Source organism: Camelus dromedarius, chromosome 33 (genome assembly GCF_036321535.1).
Source record: "Camelus dromedarius isolate mCamDro1 chromosome 33, mCamDro1.pat, whole genome shotgun sequence".
NCBI classification, from domain to species: domain Eukaryota; kingdom Metazoa; phylum Chordata; class Mammalia; order Artiodactyla; family Camelidae; genus Camelus; species Camelus dromedarius.
In genome coordinates this window covers 18,078,275-18,093,444 of record NC_087468.1, presented here as the reverse complement: position 1 = coordinate 18,093,444, position 15,170 = coordinate 18,078,275, and the positions used below count along the sequence as shown (strand labels likewise).

Genomic DNA, 15,170 nt, shown 5'->3' with positions numbered 1-15,170 from the left:
TATATATATATATATATATACAGTTTTAATATGAACTTCAAAGGAAAGAGGAATGGAATGGCATTCCCACCGAAGGATCCTGGGGTTGGAAGGCCGTTTGCTCCATCGCCACCACGCTGGTCCTTGGACCTCTGAGTGTTCACCTCCGGTGAAGATGAGCGTACCATTTCTGCAGCAGGTCATTCCACTTTGGTTAACGTTGTTGGAATGATCTTCCAGAAAAGGGTCCCCAGTGGAAACCAGCGGTTGGCAGAGTCAGGGTTGCCTGTCCACGTCCTGCAGGGTAGTGACTACACCCTCTGTCAGTCTCTCTGCCCCCTTGGCTTGCTGGAAATCCTATTCTCCAGGTTCTGCTCCTTGCCCTCTGACTGCATTTTCCATCTTCTTTTTTGACTCTCATCTTCCTGTAGACCCTTGGAAATTGGGATTCACTTGGCCTTCTCTGGTTTGCTCTTACTCTGCTCACTTTGCCAGTCTGCCGTTCATGACCTGGTGTCGGCGTAGCCCTGATGATTCCGTGTGCCCACGTAGGCTGACGCATCCCTTGAATTCCGGATGCACATGCCTGTCCACCTCTAGGCACCTCCACCTGCAGGTTTACAGGGTCCTCAGACTTAGCAGTGGCCAAACTCAGCTTAAATTCCTTGTGACCCCTTCCTTCTAGGAAACATCTCCGTCTTCTCCTCCTTCGAAACACGTTAGTGCCTTTATCAGGAGACTGCCAGCTACCTGCGACAAATCGTGCACACGTTGTGAGCCTTCTAGAACACTAGCTTTTTGTACAAAACAGACTCCTCCTAGTGGGAAGTGACCTGTGCTGCGTGTGCCTGTTGGGTGCTGTTTGCTCACGTTTCAGAAGGCGTCCTGGCGTGAGACTCCCTGCTTCTGGCGGGGAGGAGGCAGTGTGTACACTGCTTACCGCTAACGCCTCCTTAAGCAGATTATTGGTCACACATCATGCTCCAGTCCGGAGGCTCTAAAATCTACCCAGAGCCCCCCAGAGTGCGCCTCTGAAACGTGCTCTCTTTGAAGGCTACCGTTAAAAAAAAAAAAAAAAAGTCAAGCCAGTGTCACAATCTCATTTGAAAACCCTTCTGTTGAAATAGCCGTTGCCAAGAACGCATGCTTGAAACAAAATGTGGCGTTTTCTCCTGGAAGATTAGATTTCAGGACGGAATGCGGGCGAGGCAGAGAGCGCCGAGGCTGCCAAGGCCGCCAAGGCCGCTTTCCTGCCCCGGCCTCGGAGACTGCTGGGTCAGAGAGCAGGGCGCAGAGGCCCGTCTCCTCGCTGGCTTTATTTATTTCTTTACTTCTTTTTTTTTCCCCCGCCTGCCCTGCCTGCAGAACAAGATCATCCTGGACCCCCTGACGTTCAGCGAGGCCCGCTTCCGGCCGTCGCTGGAGGAGCGGCTGGAGAGCATCATCAGCGGCGCGGCGCTCATGGCCGACTCGTCGTGCACGCGCGACGACCGGCGCGAGCGCATCGTGGCCGAGTGCAACGCGGTGCGCCAGGCGCTGCAGGACCTGCTCAGCGAGTACATGAACAACGTAAGTGCGGGCGTCGCCGGGGACGCCCCCAGCGGGCGCCGCGGCCCGGCTGGCCCGGCTCGGCTCGGAAGCGCGGTGGTTTGGCGGCGCCCGGGCCGAACGCGTCTCGCGGGAGGGCCGTGGCTTCTCGCTGCGGTGGTTTCTGAGTCGCCTTAGCGGCTGCCTCTGGTTTAGGGAGGATCCCGGCGGGTGAAGGTCGGGCGGCTGATGGGAGCGACCGAGGAGCCCGGGGTCCTCAAGGCCGGGCGCTGGCAGAGCCGAGCGCGGCCGCAGGCGCTGGTCTTCGTCCCTCGGAGGCGTCAGCGAGCGGAGTCGGTTTCAGTGTTTGCGCAGAAGTGGTTGCGGTGGAGACGTCTCACTGCAGTGAAGCTTGGAGAGCTTCACTGATTCGCTGTGCGTTTACAAGCTCTCGTGGGAATGAGTGTCCACACGGGTGGCAGTGGTATCTCGTGATACAGCGGCTCGCACAGCCCCTGTTCCTCCCCCAGGTGTGAAACGCGGTGCTTCTCGTGCACCTGCAAACTCACAGGCGGGAGATGGAGTCCCTGTTCTTTGTTTCGCCAGGCACTGAATTATGTTTGTGCTGACTGGCTACATGCATTCAGCAGAGGTGGTGGTGGTGACCTCCAGGCCTTACAGCCATGAATGATCTGGTGTTCCTCTCCTCCTGCGCTCCTGGGTTTGAGAGAATTCTGCCCAAGCTGGGAACGTGTAGTGGGGCCTTGACATTGCGTGTTGAAGGAATGCGCTGTGACGTTGTCAGGCAGGGAATGGGGATACTGAGACTCTGCTCCCAGCTTTGGAACCCCAGGCAGGGTCCTGTTAGAACAGCCTGAGGCATCGCTGGGACAGAGCAGCCAGCCCACGCCCCTCCCACCAGCCCGATTCCTCTCACCTCTTCCCATCCCTAGCCCACGTGAAGCCCCCACGGGTCAAGCCACGGGGCAGCACTGATGGGCACAGCGCTGCTCCGGCCAGACCTTTGACCTAGGAAAGGAAAAGATACAGAGCGCCCTACTAAGAGCCCAAATCTGTTTCCTCTCCGCACATCTTCAGATTCTTTGATTGTGGAAGATGGGCACGTTTTCAGCACACCACGACTAAGGTGTGGATGTCTCCCGTGGCGCCCAGCTGCCCATGAGGACTCACGTGTAGCCCCTGGATGGCCAGCACTTTCTGTGACTTTGGTACTATGCCCGGTAAAGCTAGAAAAACGTTGACCACCGCTGTCTCCGACCCTGTGTGACTCTTTGGAATGACAGATTGAGCAGGAGAGAGATGCTTATAGAACCTGGGATTCTGTTTGCTCATTGTTTTAAACGGAGTGGCAGCAGGCTGGCGGTCTGTACATGGAATCTGGCTTTCTATGAAGGCGTGCTGGCACTTCCTGGCAGTGAAGGATTGCTGCCAGAGGAGGAAATGGAAATGACAGAGATCAGAGTGATGGTTAAGATCTCGATATAAATAAATCAGAAAAAGAAGTGCGTTCCTGTGTCCTTTTAATCACAGAATGTGATTAAAGGAGAATTGATGGAGGTGTGGTACGTAATTTTCAGTTTGTTGTCTAGAATCCTACCAAGCAGAAGTTTTTTGGTTTTTTTTTTTTTTCCTTTTGATATAAACCCATTCAGATCAGCAGAGCTGATGGATTTTTCTGTTTTATTGACTCCAGGTGCTCGTCTTTCTGTTTGCAGGCTTGTGACGCAGGGATGTTTTATATTTTTATTGAAAACTTGGTTTCTACTTTTGATATGGTTACAGATAACACATAGGTGGGTAGAATGCTTGAACTTTTAAAGTGTGCAAATTCATCTCACTTTGAACCACCAGCATCAAAGTCTGAAATAAAACACCTCCTATTGATTTTTATATAAAGTGTATAAAATTTACTTGGACTTCACACTTCCTTGGTGATTTCAAGGTAGGATTGGATGCAGCTGAACCAGCTCCATAATTTCTGTCTAGTGCTCTCATTTCTGCTGTCACAGTACCAATTTATATATATTTTGATATAGCATACATTAATTAAAAAGCCACTACACACTTGTGCCTTGGTTAAAAAGTCTGCTGTCGTTAACAGTAAATTAGTCAGCAGTGACTAGGCTGCTGTAAGATACTTCTTTCTTAATTTTGTGAGCTCCGGGAATAAAGGCGTTATTAAATTATCACTCTGCAGATTTTCCTCCTAATGTGATAGGCAGTATCGTTAGGCTAAAGAAGTGATTACATTGAGAGAAAAACATTTAAAAATTGGCATTATCGACACTTTTGGATTCTAAAAATCTGATCAGTTCCTAATGAAGATCCAGCTTGTAATGCTCACTTGGAGGTGATGCTGTTCTGAAATCGTCCACATATGTGCCAAGTGCTGTGGAATGGAGGGAGGAGGGTGTTGGGGAAAAGAGCTGTGCACTCACTGATCAGGAAAAAGTCAGCTGCGTGGGGCATGCGCCATGGCTTGGACACGTGGATGCGCTGAGCTCAACAAGTTATCAGTTGTCTGTTACGTATTTCCAAAGAGGTATACTCAGTTTAATGAATGTGTGGGTGATTTGAAGATGTCACAAAATTGTGCACTCAAAGGAAATTGTGGCTTGAGAAAAAAGGGCAGAGTGAACAGAAGCACGTGGCAAAATGTATGATCGCAGAAAGTGTCAGTGCTAGGAAAGACGGCTGGAACGGTTTTAGGAAAGCCCTCGGTGGCCTTATTTTTTTAATCAAGTTTACAGTATAACCCAGAGGAGATTCGTAAAAATAACTCCTCTTAAAACAGAGCATAATTATTATATATATGTGTGCAGCCTAGTGGGAGGAGCAGGGACTCTTTTTCTAAAGAGTGTGTGGCCTTTGGGTTTGCGTCATCAGGGTGGTTGTCGGAGTGTTATGCTGAGCACTACAAATAGTTCCAAATTATAACGAACACATCAACTTGTGTCCAGAACTTATCATTTTATACAGATTTTTTTCCCCTATGGCAGTAAAAATATTTTTTCATCAAAAAAAACCCTTAAAAATGACCCCATGATAGAAAATAATCAAACATGGTATTTTATTGATAAGAATTTCGTGATAGATTTGAATTTACAATGTGGTATTCATTTAACGGATATGTGTTGTAAGTCTGGCTGCTTTGTACCAGATGCTGTCCTGGGATTCTGGGGATACAGAAGGGAAAAAATGGACACAGGTCTCTGCTCTCCTGGAGCTTACAGTCCTGCTGGGGGAGACAGACAGTCAATCAGTCAGCTTGAGCACGAGTTCTCTCCGAGGGTGGTACGTGGAATGGGGATTATAAAACCTGGGAGGCAGGCAGCGTGGAGTGAAGAGAATCGGGTGGCGTCAAGTCGTGCCTCTCTGGTCTCAGCTGTGTTAATAAGAGGCAGGTTATTTCTCAATCGTATTTTTATGAATAATTAACGTTATATATTTTTACAAAATTATTTGAATCTAACATTTTTCCCCAAGTCTCTGGACACACCTAAGTGAATCCCTGGGGACAGTTTGTAAACCACGTGTGATGGTTTGCACGTGTTAAAAGCACATGAGGACAAATAGCTGTGGCAACATGTGTACATCTTACAAGTGCCTGAAGGGCCATTGTCACAGCTCTTGCTCTAGAGTGGAATTTAACATCAAGGAGGTTCCTGATGGATCCTGCTTGTGAGGGGTTGAGGTCTGAAATGAGATCGGAAAAGCTCGTTTCCACCTGGATCTGGGCCCCTACCTGGCCGAGGCTCCAGCGTACAGCACTCCGTGAGGAACATGTAGGGGTGACACCCATGGTCTGGGGTGCTCTGAAAACAGTGGGCTTTCCGCTGTTGTTTTTTTTTTAATTGGCACAAAAGAAATATATGTTCATTGTAAAGAATACAAAACAAAGATTGAAGAAAGGAATTATTTGTAATCTCATCCCTTAAAGGTAATCCTTGCTGATAATTTTGTACATGTCTTTGCAGTGCTTTTAAACCTACATCAGTGGTGCATTTGTACACACACAGGCACACATTGCTTATGCCCTGAGTTTTAGAAAAATGGATTCATTATAAGTGATGATTTGTCCTCTATTTTCTTTACTTCATATGTTGTGAGTATGTTACCAGATCAATAAACATTCTCAAACCTTATGTTGGCTGGCTACGTGGCATTTTATTATACAGATAAGCGATAATTCACTTAGAAGCAATTCATTTTTGAGAGCATTTTTTTTTACAGAAAAGTGTTAAAGATAAGCAGACAAGACTTCTGGTGCTGGCAGTGGAGGGGTGTGATTTAGATCCAAAGCATGACTGAGGAACAGAGTGGGAAAGCAGGGGGGGCACAGCTTTACAGTTTTCATGCTTACGGGGCTCCCTGAAAATTTTGTGCAGTGAACATTTTGTAAGTAAAGAAAATTTAAATGCCTCTGAGGGTCTATTTAACATGATCTTAGGTGTCTTTTTCTGTACTTTATTGCTTTTCTGTATGCATTTGATTTTCATTTCTCAGGCTTTCTGTCAGTTGACTGTGTGTTGTGCTGAGAGGGGCTCAGAACAATGAGCGGACAAGTTCAACAGTTGGATTTAACCCAGACCCCAGAGAAGGCATGAAAAGCTTCTGGAGGGAGTGTCCTCAGAAAGATAACTTTGTCAGAGAAGTTGTTAGAATGTCAGGTTTCTCCCCAGTGGGAAGTGGGAGAAAGGCTGAGTGGTTGTTACCACCTAAGAACAAGGCTAACTGCTGATCGGACAGAAAATCTGTTTCCATCATGAGCTAGACCTTCTCATTTCTCTCCTTCCTGTGATCACGGACATTCACACAGGCCCCTTTGGCCAATTGTAAGTTTCTCTGCTGAGAGCTTTGGCTTAAAATAGAGTAGAAAGTGAAGTTTAAAAATGTTTGTGGGCCATATATGACCTAATGTTGTCCATATCTCCTCATAACAGCCCTCCAGTTTCAGGGGAAGTTGAGAGTTACCTTAATGGGATTGGAGCTTCGCTCAAGGGAAAGATTCCTCCTGTCCCACGTTTGGCACCTGTAGTGAGGTTTTCCTTGCCTTTTCCTTATCTGAAACGTTTCTCCTCCCCCTTTCCTTCTCTCTGCCTTCAGATATATTCAGTGCCTACATCTCTGTTCGTTCTGAGCTTTAAATTCCTCTGTGCAGGTGTGCTTTGCATGTAAAATCTTGGCTTCTACAAAGAGCCAGGTTTTAAATTCCTTTTCAGCTGGCAGTTCTTGCTCAGATATTGAAAGAGTGCACTTAGCTTACCAGCCCTTTCTCTGAGCTCTAAAACTGCGCTTTGAAGCGACTCTTCAAACAGAATACGGTTGGGATGGGAAGTCACTGGGCTCGTGTGCGAGGCTTCCATCCTGGAATGACGGCTTTGGCAATGCCATTTGTCTGCGTTTCCAGGCAGTTTTCAGTGTGACTCCTCAAGGTCTCCTGACACTCTTACAGGGTCTGGCACATCTTAAATTGTTCCTTCCTTCCTTCTTCTTCTGTTGTCACTGGACGCCTTTGTTGCAGTGGGGGGAGGGACTTGCTGGGTGATTCTCACTCAGGCGCAGGTGGTGGGAGATGTCTGGCTATGCTGGTGGGACATACTCCTTGGAAGGGAATGATGCAGGTGAGACTGTAAGAGATACTGTGCATGAGTTAAGCATCCTACAGAGCACGAGGATGTTCTGAGAGGCTTCAGGAGGAGATCCAGACTGGCTGGTGGTGGGTGGCCTGGGGGTGGCCTGGGCACAGGTCCACTGTAGCTGGGGAGCACGGGTGTCGGTAACATCTCGTCCCTGTGGGGACATGGCGGGTCTCTTTGCTCTTAAAGGACCCAAAGTATGGGACAGTCATCCCGGTGGGGGACTCAGGCCCTTTGGAAAGTACAGCCTGCCACACACAGCTGTCATCAGCTCACGACGTACAGTTAAATGACTCACGGGACCCCAGGACAGGTGGTCTACTCAGGTTCGTTTCACTTAGCTCATCGAGGTCAGTTCTCAGTTCCATCTCACACACCATCTCCTTGGCCAGGAAAAGTACTTCCAACGTCAAACCCTCCTTCATTCCCCACCGTGGATAGTTCAGCAAAGTTGAAAACAGACAGCCTTCCCATCAAAATGAGGCTGCCAGTCCTAGTTCTAGAAGGAAGGAAGGAAGGAAGTCTGTGCCGTGGAGGTCAGGACGGCTCGGCGCTCACCGCTGACTCCTCTGTGCAGGAGAAGCAGTTCTGAGCGATCGGTGCCCCTCTCGTGGAGGCAGTCAGAGGGAGCCAGGCCAAGAAAACGGTAAACCAGAGGCAAGCCTGCAGATCCCCCCGGCCTAGACTTGGGTTCCGGTGGGGCAACGTGTGAAGACCAGGAGGCGAAGCCCGTGACCCAGCGGGTGGCAGGTCAGACGGCAGATCTTCGCATAAAGCCTGGGGTCTCAGACGGCGACAGCACCGGGGCAGGGGCTGAGACAACAAAGCATTTATACAGAGGGAAGTGGTAGACATGCTTGCCGTCTTGCTTTTGAAAAAGCAGGTAAAAAGAACCCCTCCTCTGTCGTCAAGAATTTCTAACCATGATTTCAAACTCACTCGGTCTGGGGACCAGAGTCTGTAGTCTGGGGCAGCCCAGACTATACAGTTTTATTCAAAATTTCCTTTTAAGGCATTCTAGGTGGTGGGTTGCCAGGTACCGGGCAGAAGCAAGTACCAGTCCTCTCTAGAAGAGCACACTCGAAACAGAAGCCTCAAAGGATTTCCCCAGATGAAGTTCCAAGAAGCAGAACGTAACTTCCAGAATCACTGAAAACAAAGTGAAACACAGTTGGCAAAAGCAATGCATCCTAGATCAGAGCTACAGGGACTGCAGGTTTGCAGTTATGGGATGCGGGTTGCAGATTCTCTTCAAAGAAATTAAAGAGGGCATTGCAATAGATGTGATGATGGAGCTGGAGAATGGGCTGGCCAGACCTGGAGCACAGGCCTGGGAGTGACGGGGGGCGGGGGTGGACATGGGGTTACTTGAGGGGCTGGGACAGGAGGTTCCTGGTTGCCACCAGCCTGGGAGAATAAAGAAAGAGCACGTGGTGTCTGAGGGCGTGTTCAGAGTGGCACCGCTCGTAATGTCTGGGCAGGAGCTGGTTACCTCCCGTAGCAGCCTCCTGGGCCGCTGTCAGTCACCTTTCTATGGTGGGTTTCTGTAAGGAACTCTTCCTGGTGACAAACAGAAAAAAAAATCTGACATGAAACAGGAGATGAAAACAAAAATCTGCTTTAACAGCAGAATGAAGTCCCACCGTTAGAATTCTCACTGGCTTCCCTCCTTATCAAACGCACCGCTTCACCAAGTCCTTGAAAGTGGTTCTGAATCGTACAAGGTCAGTCAATATGATGAGGAGGAACCAGGGATGTTATGAGGCAGGAAGGGGCTGTCTCTGGCTCAGTCAGTGGGCAGAGATTGCTGACAGAGTTGATGGCCAAGCTGTCAGATTCGGCCATCCCTGTCAGGACAGCCTGGGCAGCGCAATCCATCAGCTGATCTGGGGGGAGAGCCTTCCTGGTGTGGCAGGGAAGACCTCACAGAGCTGTCAGGGAGAGCCGCGGGCTGTCCCCTGCCACCAGACCCACGAGGCTGGATGAGCCTCTCCTTTGTGTTTCAAGGGACGTGGGAAGCCCTCCGGAGATGAACTCGCAAGGGTCTGCTGCTGCCTTGAGCCCATCCCTGAGGACTTCCTCTTGATTCAGTTAGGCTAGTGTTGCACTCCAGGAGCTAAGCGTTTCGCTGGTGGTGGCGCCATCCTGTGCTTCAGACACACCACGCTCTTTGCTGCTTCGGCGACGTCACACTTGCCCTCCCTCTGACTGGAATGTTCTTTCTCAAAACTTGGTGTGGATGGCTCTTCTTTCCAGTTCCACTTCCATTGTGTCGTCCTGAATCACCCCAATGTGTTAACTTCTGTGACAGCACCTGCCATGCCTCTGAAGTGACAGCGTCTCTGTGTGTGTGCGGTGAGAGCCGGCACGTCCGCTGGCGTTTCAGCTCCCAGGAGAGGGGTGCTGTCTCACTCACAGCTCCCCCAGGACCTAGCGAATCTAGCCTGGAATCGCAAATAAGTGTTTTTGGAAGGAATAAGTGAGTTCCCTCTCATCCACCTCTTCTGATAATTACGATCATCAGAAGGAGAAGAGGAAGAGGAGGAGGAGGAAGGAGGGGGCAGTGAGGGAGAAGCAGCTGTGGCGTCGCCAACATCACGCATATATTCTGAGTCTTGAATCCCAAGCTTTGGAACAAAATGATTCACCTGTTTTTCTTGTTTGTTTGTTTGTTTTGCTCCTCCACCTAGATAAAACCGTAAGTCAATTAGCTGAGGTTAAGTATTCTTGGCTTCTTCATGACCCCCCTGGAAGTGCCCAGACATTTCCCTGTGGTTAAGGCTATAGTTAAGGCCCCCGTCATTTCTTTCTAGAAGGCTCACAAGATCTTCGTAACGATCAGCAAAGACATGGTATGAAGTGTGCTGCTTGCTTTTCAGTTCAAGGAGCTCCACCCAGCAGCTCGCCCTTAATTCTGCCACTTGAAGTGCGTCCTGCAGGGTGACTGGTTTGGGCGTGAGTTCTTGGGGGATGTCTGGGAGGGGCTGAGGCACTTTTAGTTCTGCAGAACTGCAGGCTGGACTGGGAGCTCTGGAAATGACTTAACTCATCACTGCCCCAAAGGCTCAAAAGAGCTTGTGTACGTGCAGAAGACATAAGTCACTGGAAGAGAAGCGTCATAATTCAGCTGCTGAAAATGAGATGTTCTGTCTCGAGAGGGCCAGCCCAGAGCGCGTTGACAATCTCTACGTTTAGCAAGTGTCCCCAAGCGGTTTCTGTGAGCAGGCAAGTTAGGGAGCCCCTGATGCAGGAAGTTAGTGGATTAAACCGAGAGTTGATTTAATACAGATTGGGTTTTAAATGGGTTTCTTTTTGTGAAGGGGGATAAATACTCTTGTAAGAAGGCAGCGAGTGAAATCTCTCCTGGGCAGCCTTACTGAGCTGTCTGTTACTCAGCCTGGACGTTGAGGATCTCAGAGGAGACTTGTGAAGCTGGGTGGCTAATGTTGACTTCTTTAGAAACAGACAGGCAGAGCTGAGCCAGCCTCTCAGTTGTGAGCGATTAATTGAAGGGTAGCTGTTTTTGTTTTTTTTCAAAGCGCACCTCCCTGAAATACACCTCTTGCTACACATCCGCTCCCTCATTTGTAAAAAGACCGTTTATCATCCTTGGCCGGACTCTGCTCTCCGTAAATGCCAGAAGTAAAATATCCAGCCTCATGGATTATTCAAAATCCTGTTTCTTAACAAGGGCTTAATTGCTGGCTTCAGTTTCTATGAAGTCTGCGGGCAGGGCTGCCGCTGACAGATGTACTGCGTCAGCTGCGAGTTTCGCCTCTGCCAGTTCACATGCTGAATTGAGCTCTGGCTCTGGGTCCTTGGGGGACCATCCTAGGACACTGTATCCACCGGGAAGCATCATTCTGCCTGACTGCCCTAGTGATTCTTAGATCTATCTGCCTGTCAGAACCACACAGGGAGACTTTGAAAAACACATATTCTAGGGCCCTGCCAGTTCTAAAACAACAGAATCTCCAAGGATGGGACTTGAGAATCTGTATTTTTAGCAAGTTTCCCAGGGGATTCTCATGTCTCCAGCCCTGTGCCAGCCTTGGACTAGACCAGCCTTGGCGGCATCAGCCAACTTAGTCAACATCATTAGATTCAGAGACAGGAACCATCACTTTCCTTCTCCTTGGTTTTCCCAATAACGTCTTCAAAGTGCTATTTATTATTATTTGTACTCACCCCTGCCATCCCCCTCTGCCACCCCCTGCCCTGGAACCAGGGCAGACTTTCACAGGCATCTGCGTTCCCTTCCTCTCTTCCCCCTAAAGTGCCCCAAGAACCCAGCACTGGCATACCGTGTGGATTTCATCTCGACGAAAAGAAGAAGACAGCGCTGGCCTTTTTATTATTCAGTCTGCATACTTGGGGGTGAGGAGGAATCACTTAAGTGTCCTGCCGTCTGGTGGCTGATTTCACACTTTTCATCCCTGCAAAATAGACACACAGATCCTTTGGGAAAGGTTTTTTTTTTCTCTCTGTATCCTTGAGACATTGACAAATAAAAAAATTCTCTGAACTTTATCTTATTACAAATACTGCGTCTTTTCTCACCATTGGCCTAATTTTATGCTGGTTATCTTTTCTGTTTGCTCCTTTCCCTCTTCTATTAGTTTTTTTTCCCACTGTTTTTAAAACCTGTAAAACCACATTCTTCTTACTTTTTCTTCTTTTTTTAGTTTTCCTAGGATTCTTGAGGATTACCATCCATCTTCCGAAAGCCCCTGTTTTCTGACTTCAGGCCATTTAGATGAAATTGGGCAACAAGATCTGCAGAAAATCAGATGTTTAAGGACGTGTTCAAGGGAACACAGACAGAACTGGAACCGGAATTCAGGGCTTCTGGTTTCTTTATTCCCAGTCTTGGATTCTTTTCATTACTGCGTGTTTTGTATTTTAGTGTGTGTGGACCTAACACTGGAGTTTTGATACTCTTTTTTCCCCATTTAAAGCCTTTTACCATGACATACATTCATCTTTTCTTGAATGTTCCTTCTGATTTCTCAGGGTTCGTTAGCTGGTGGACTCCCAACAAACCTTCCTTGTTGCAAGCATCTGTAGGTCGTACCGGAGCCCTGTCAGAGTCCCAGACAGACAGCGGACAACAGCAGCCTTGTGGGACAGCCACCAGAACTCCCCACGGGGGAGGAGAAGGGAGCCTTTGTTGGCGGGAGTGGGGTGTTAAGGGAACAGACAGTCGAATCTGATTATTTTTTTTTCAACAGTGAAGCCTCTCTTGGCTTCAGTCTCGAGGACGAGACTGCAGACCTTGCAGGTCCGACAGCAGGGGCGGCAGTAGCCGCAGAAGCCAGCACTGACCGTCAGTGTGCCTTCCGCTGCCCAGGGGGTCCGTGTGGTAGCTCTGTTCTCGATTAGCCATGTCTGGCCTAAGACTCGTCTTTTACTTTTTTTTTCTGAAAATAAACTTCTGGTTGCCTGCAGCTTGGCTTAGGAGAAAAGATCTAAGGCTTTAACTGCTTTTTCAGTGGAGTTTCAAGCCATCATCTTGCTTTTAACCTCACCGTTCTCGTCCTGTTCCTCCAAAAGAAGCTGATGCCTCCGGTACCTGTGTCACTGAGGGCTTTGCAGCTTGACTTGGGCTGTTCTGAGCCGGACCTCTCGTGGGCTTGGAATTCAGCTTCCTCGGACCTGCTGGACGAGTTGGCACACTTGCCCCCAGTACTTTGGGAATACCGCTGCCGCTGTGTCCTCCTGGTTGTCTCTGTCCTTAGGGCTGATGCCTGTGGCAGAAAATTGCCTTATGGTCATTCTGATGGGGCTTCAGAAAGAGGATGAAAGTGTGTGCCTCGTCTGGCATGTTCGGCCACACCTCACTTGAATTTAAGGGGGATTGCAGGGTCCTTCCATACCTGTGCCCAGCGTCCACGTTGTTTGCCGCTTCTAACTTGACCAAGGAAATGAATGGAGCTAAGATGGTCAAAACACATTTTCCAAGTGAGCCGAGAGATTTTGGATCAAAGCAGAGGTGAGACGTAGCATCTGGAACAACGCTTAGGTAGGGGGAGCTGTTTCATCCAGACACTCTGCTGCATTTCAGGATCATGCTGTCCCTCACACCAGCATGATGTATGTCAGTTCCAGTTTGGACCTTGGAGATAGTATGGTGGTGACCACCCGTCTTTGCTGTTCATGTGGGCGATTATAGAAGCAGGGTATGTGTCACATGATGACGAAGAACGTTTCAGAGACTTGCATTGATCTTTACATCTGCTGGAGGCTCTGTTCCTCTTGGCTACTGACTGACAGCAGTGGCACAAACGATGCTACAACGTGACCCATTCATTGCCTCAGGCTAAGGGAGCGTTAAGTCCAGTGTTAGTATCTCAGCCATTTTCTTCGACTTGATTAATTCTATTGTTTCTCCCAAAATTCTTAGCAGCACCAACTTTATCCATTGGAACATCTTTGTAAATGGAGTATTCTCATAGATTCCTTTGTCTTCCAACGGTTACTTGAAGTCAGTTAAGTTTATCTTTTGTATTATTAGCTTTTTCCCCCTGTAATGTTATTGTATACGTGACTCGGGCACATACATTTTCATATCTGTAGAACTTTTATGAGACACATGGCATAATGATTCAGTTTTTTTAAATGAGTCAGTTTATAAACAGCCACACTGATTATTTTTATCAATTCATATTGTTATATAAAATCCATATTCAGCTGCCAAAGGCAGTGGTAAGGGAAGGAAACATGACATATTTAACATTCTAGACAATCATTCAAGGAGTTCTTGTGAGCGGTCCCTAACACATTGTGATGATTAGTGTGGCCCCTGATTAAATTTTCCCTGCAGAGTAAATACATCCACCAAATGATTCTCACTAAACCAAAGACTATTGACTAGCAAATCACATGTAGTTTGACACGTCTGTATGTTTAAAGGGTAAGAAAAAACAAAAACCATTTAGGTGGTTTATCACTTCTGAGGCTGCGTTTCCTGGAGCCGTAGGTGGTTCAGGGCTCCCAGGGGTGGGGGTGCTAGAAATGAGCGTGACTCGCTCTCAGGTCCCACCACTCCCTGCCCCATGCCTGCTTCTCCCTGAGAAGTCGTGATGCTGATGGGATTTAATATTTGGTTTTCATATGAAATTTAATTTGGGGAAAAAGAACAAACAGATCTCCTTGATAAGACAGATGTTGAAAAATAATGATGGGCTTTGTTTAGACCCTGAAGACATTTGTCTGAAGTCACCACAGAATTGACAGGAAAGTTCCTTGTGAGGCATGGATTATTTCGTACCTGATGAATGTGAGATTATACTCATGGATCTGAAGATTATGGTAAAACAGAGAAGCCCAGCCCTTTGCAGACAGGCAGGCACGTCCCGAAGCATCCAGATGACTGCAAATTCTGTGCTTTCCGTCACATTCTGGCTGTTAGTTTATCCTAGCAGTACAAAGTTTACCCAAACAAGTGAGAATGGGTTGGGCCACCTCCCTCTCTTGGCCCTGAGTTTCTCAGCAGCCCCTGGTCCCATCTGCCACTCCGTGGACGTTCATCGCTGGCCACAGATGCCACACCACGCCCTGTAAGCCGAGAACAGCACGCAGATTACAAGGTGTGACGCCAGGACTCTTGGCTTTCACGCTTCTCATCATTTCCTTTAGAGATTGTCAGGATTTTCAGTTTTTAGCGTAACAGAAACATAATATCTGTAGCAAAAATAAGTTAGAATGCTCTAAACCATCTTCAAAACATTTTATTTATCTATTTTCATTAGAGTGTATCATTTTCTTCCATAACAGCTACAGAGAAATTGGAGGCTGATTCTTGCGCGGTAAAGGTAAACTGAATCATACCAGTTCAGTTTGGCAGGACTGACGCTACTCCACTGGCTGGGTAAGTCAGTGAATCTGTTTTTTTTCAACAGAAAAAGAAAATGATAATAACCATGAGGATAATGTTTTAAATGTACATGAAGTTATTACTGTAACAGAAAAGGCTTGCTGAAGGGCTACTCACTGGCAAGTGTG

At 48.0% G+C, this 15,170-nt stretch overlaps 1 protein-coding gene across 4 annotated transcripts in view; it reads left to right on the top strand.

Annotated features, from left to right (window-relative positions):
• CTNNA2 (catenin alpha 2) overlaps window positions 1-15,170 on the top strand; it is a 944,650-nt gene that overhangs the window by 298,664 nt on the left and 630,816 nt on the right. For all 4 annotated transcript variants that reach the window (XM_064481973.1, XM_064481977.1, XM_064481975.1 and 1 more), the window contains one exon: window positions 1,345-1,548. In XM_064481973.1, coding sequence (XP_064338043.1) covers window positions 1,345-1,548 — 204 coding nt within the window. The remainder of the gene's footprint in view (window positions 1-1,344; window positions 1,549-15,170) is intronic.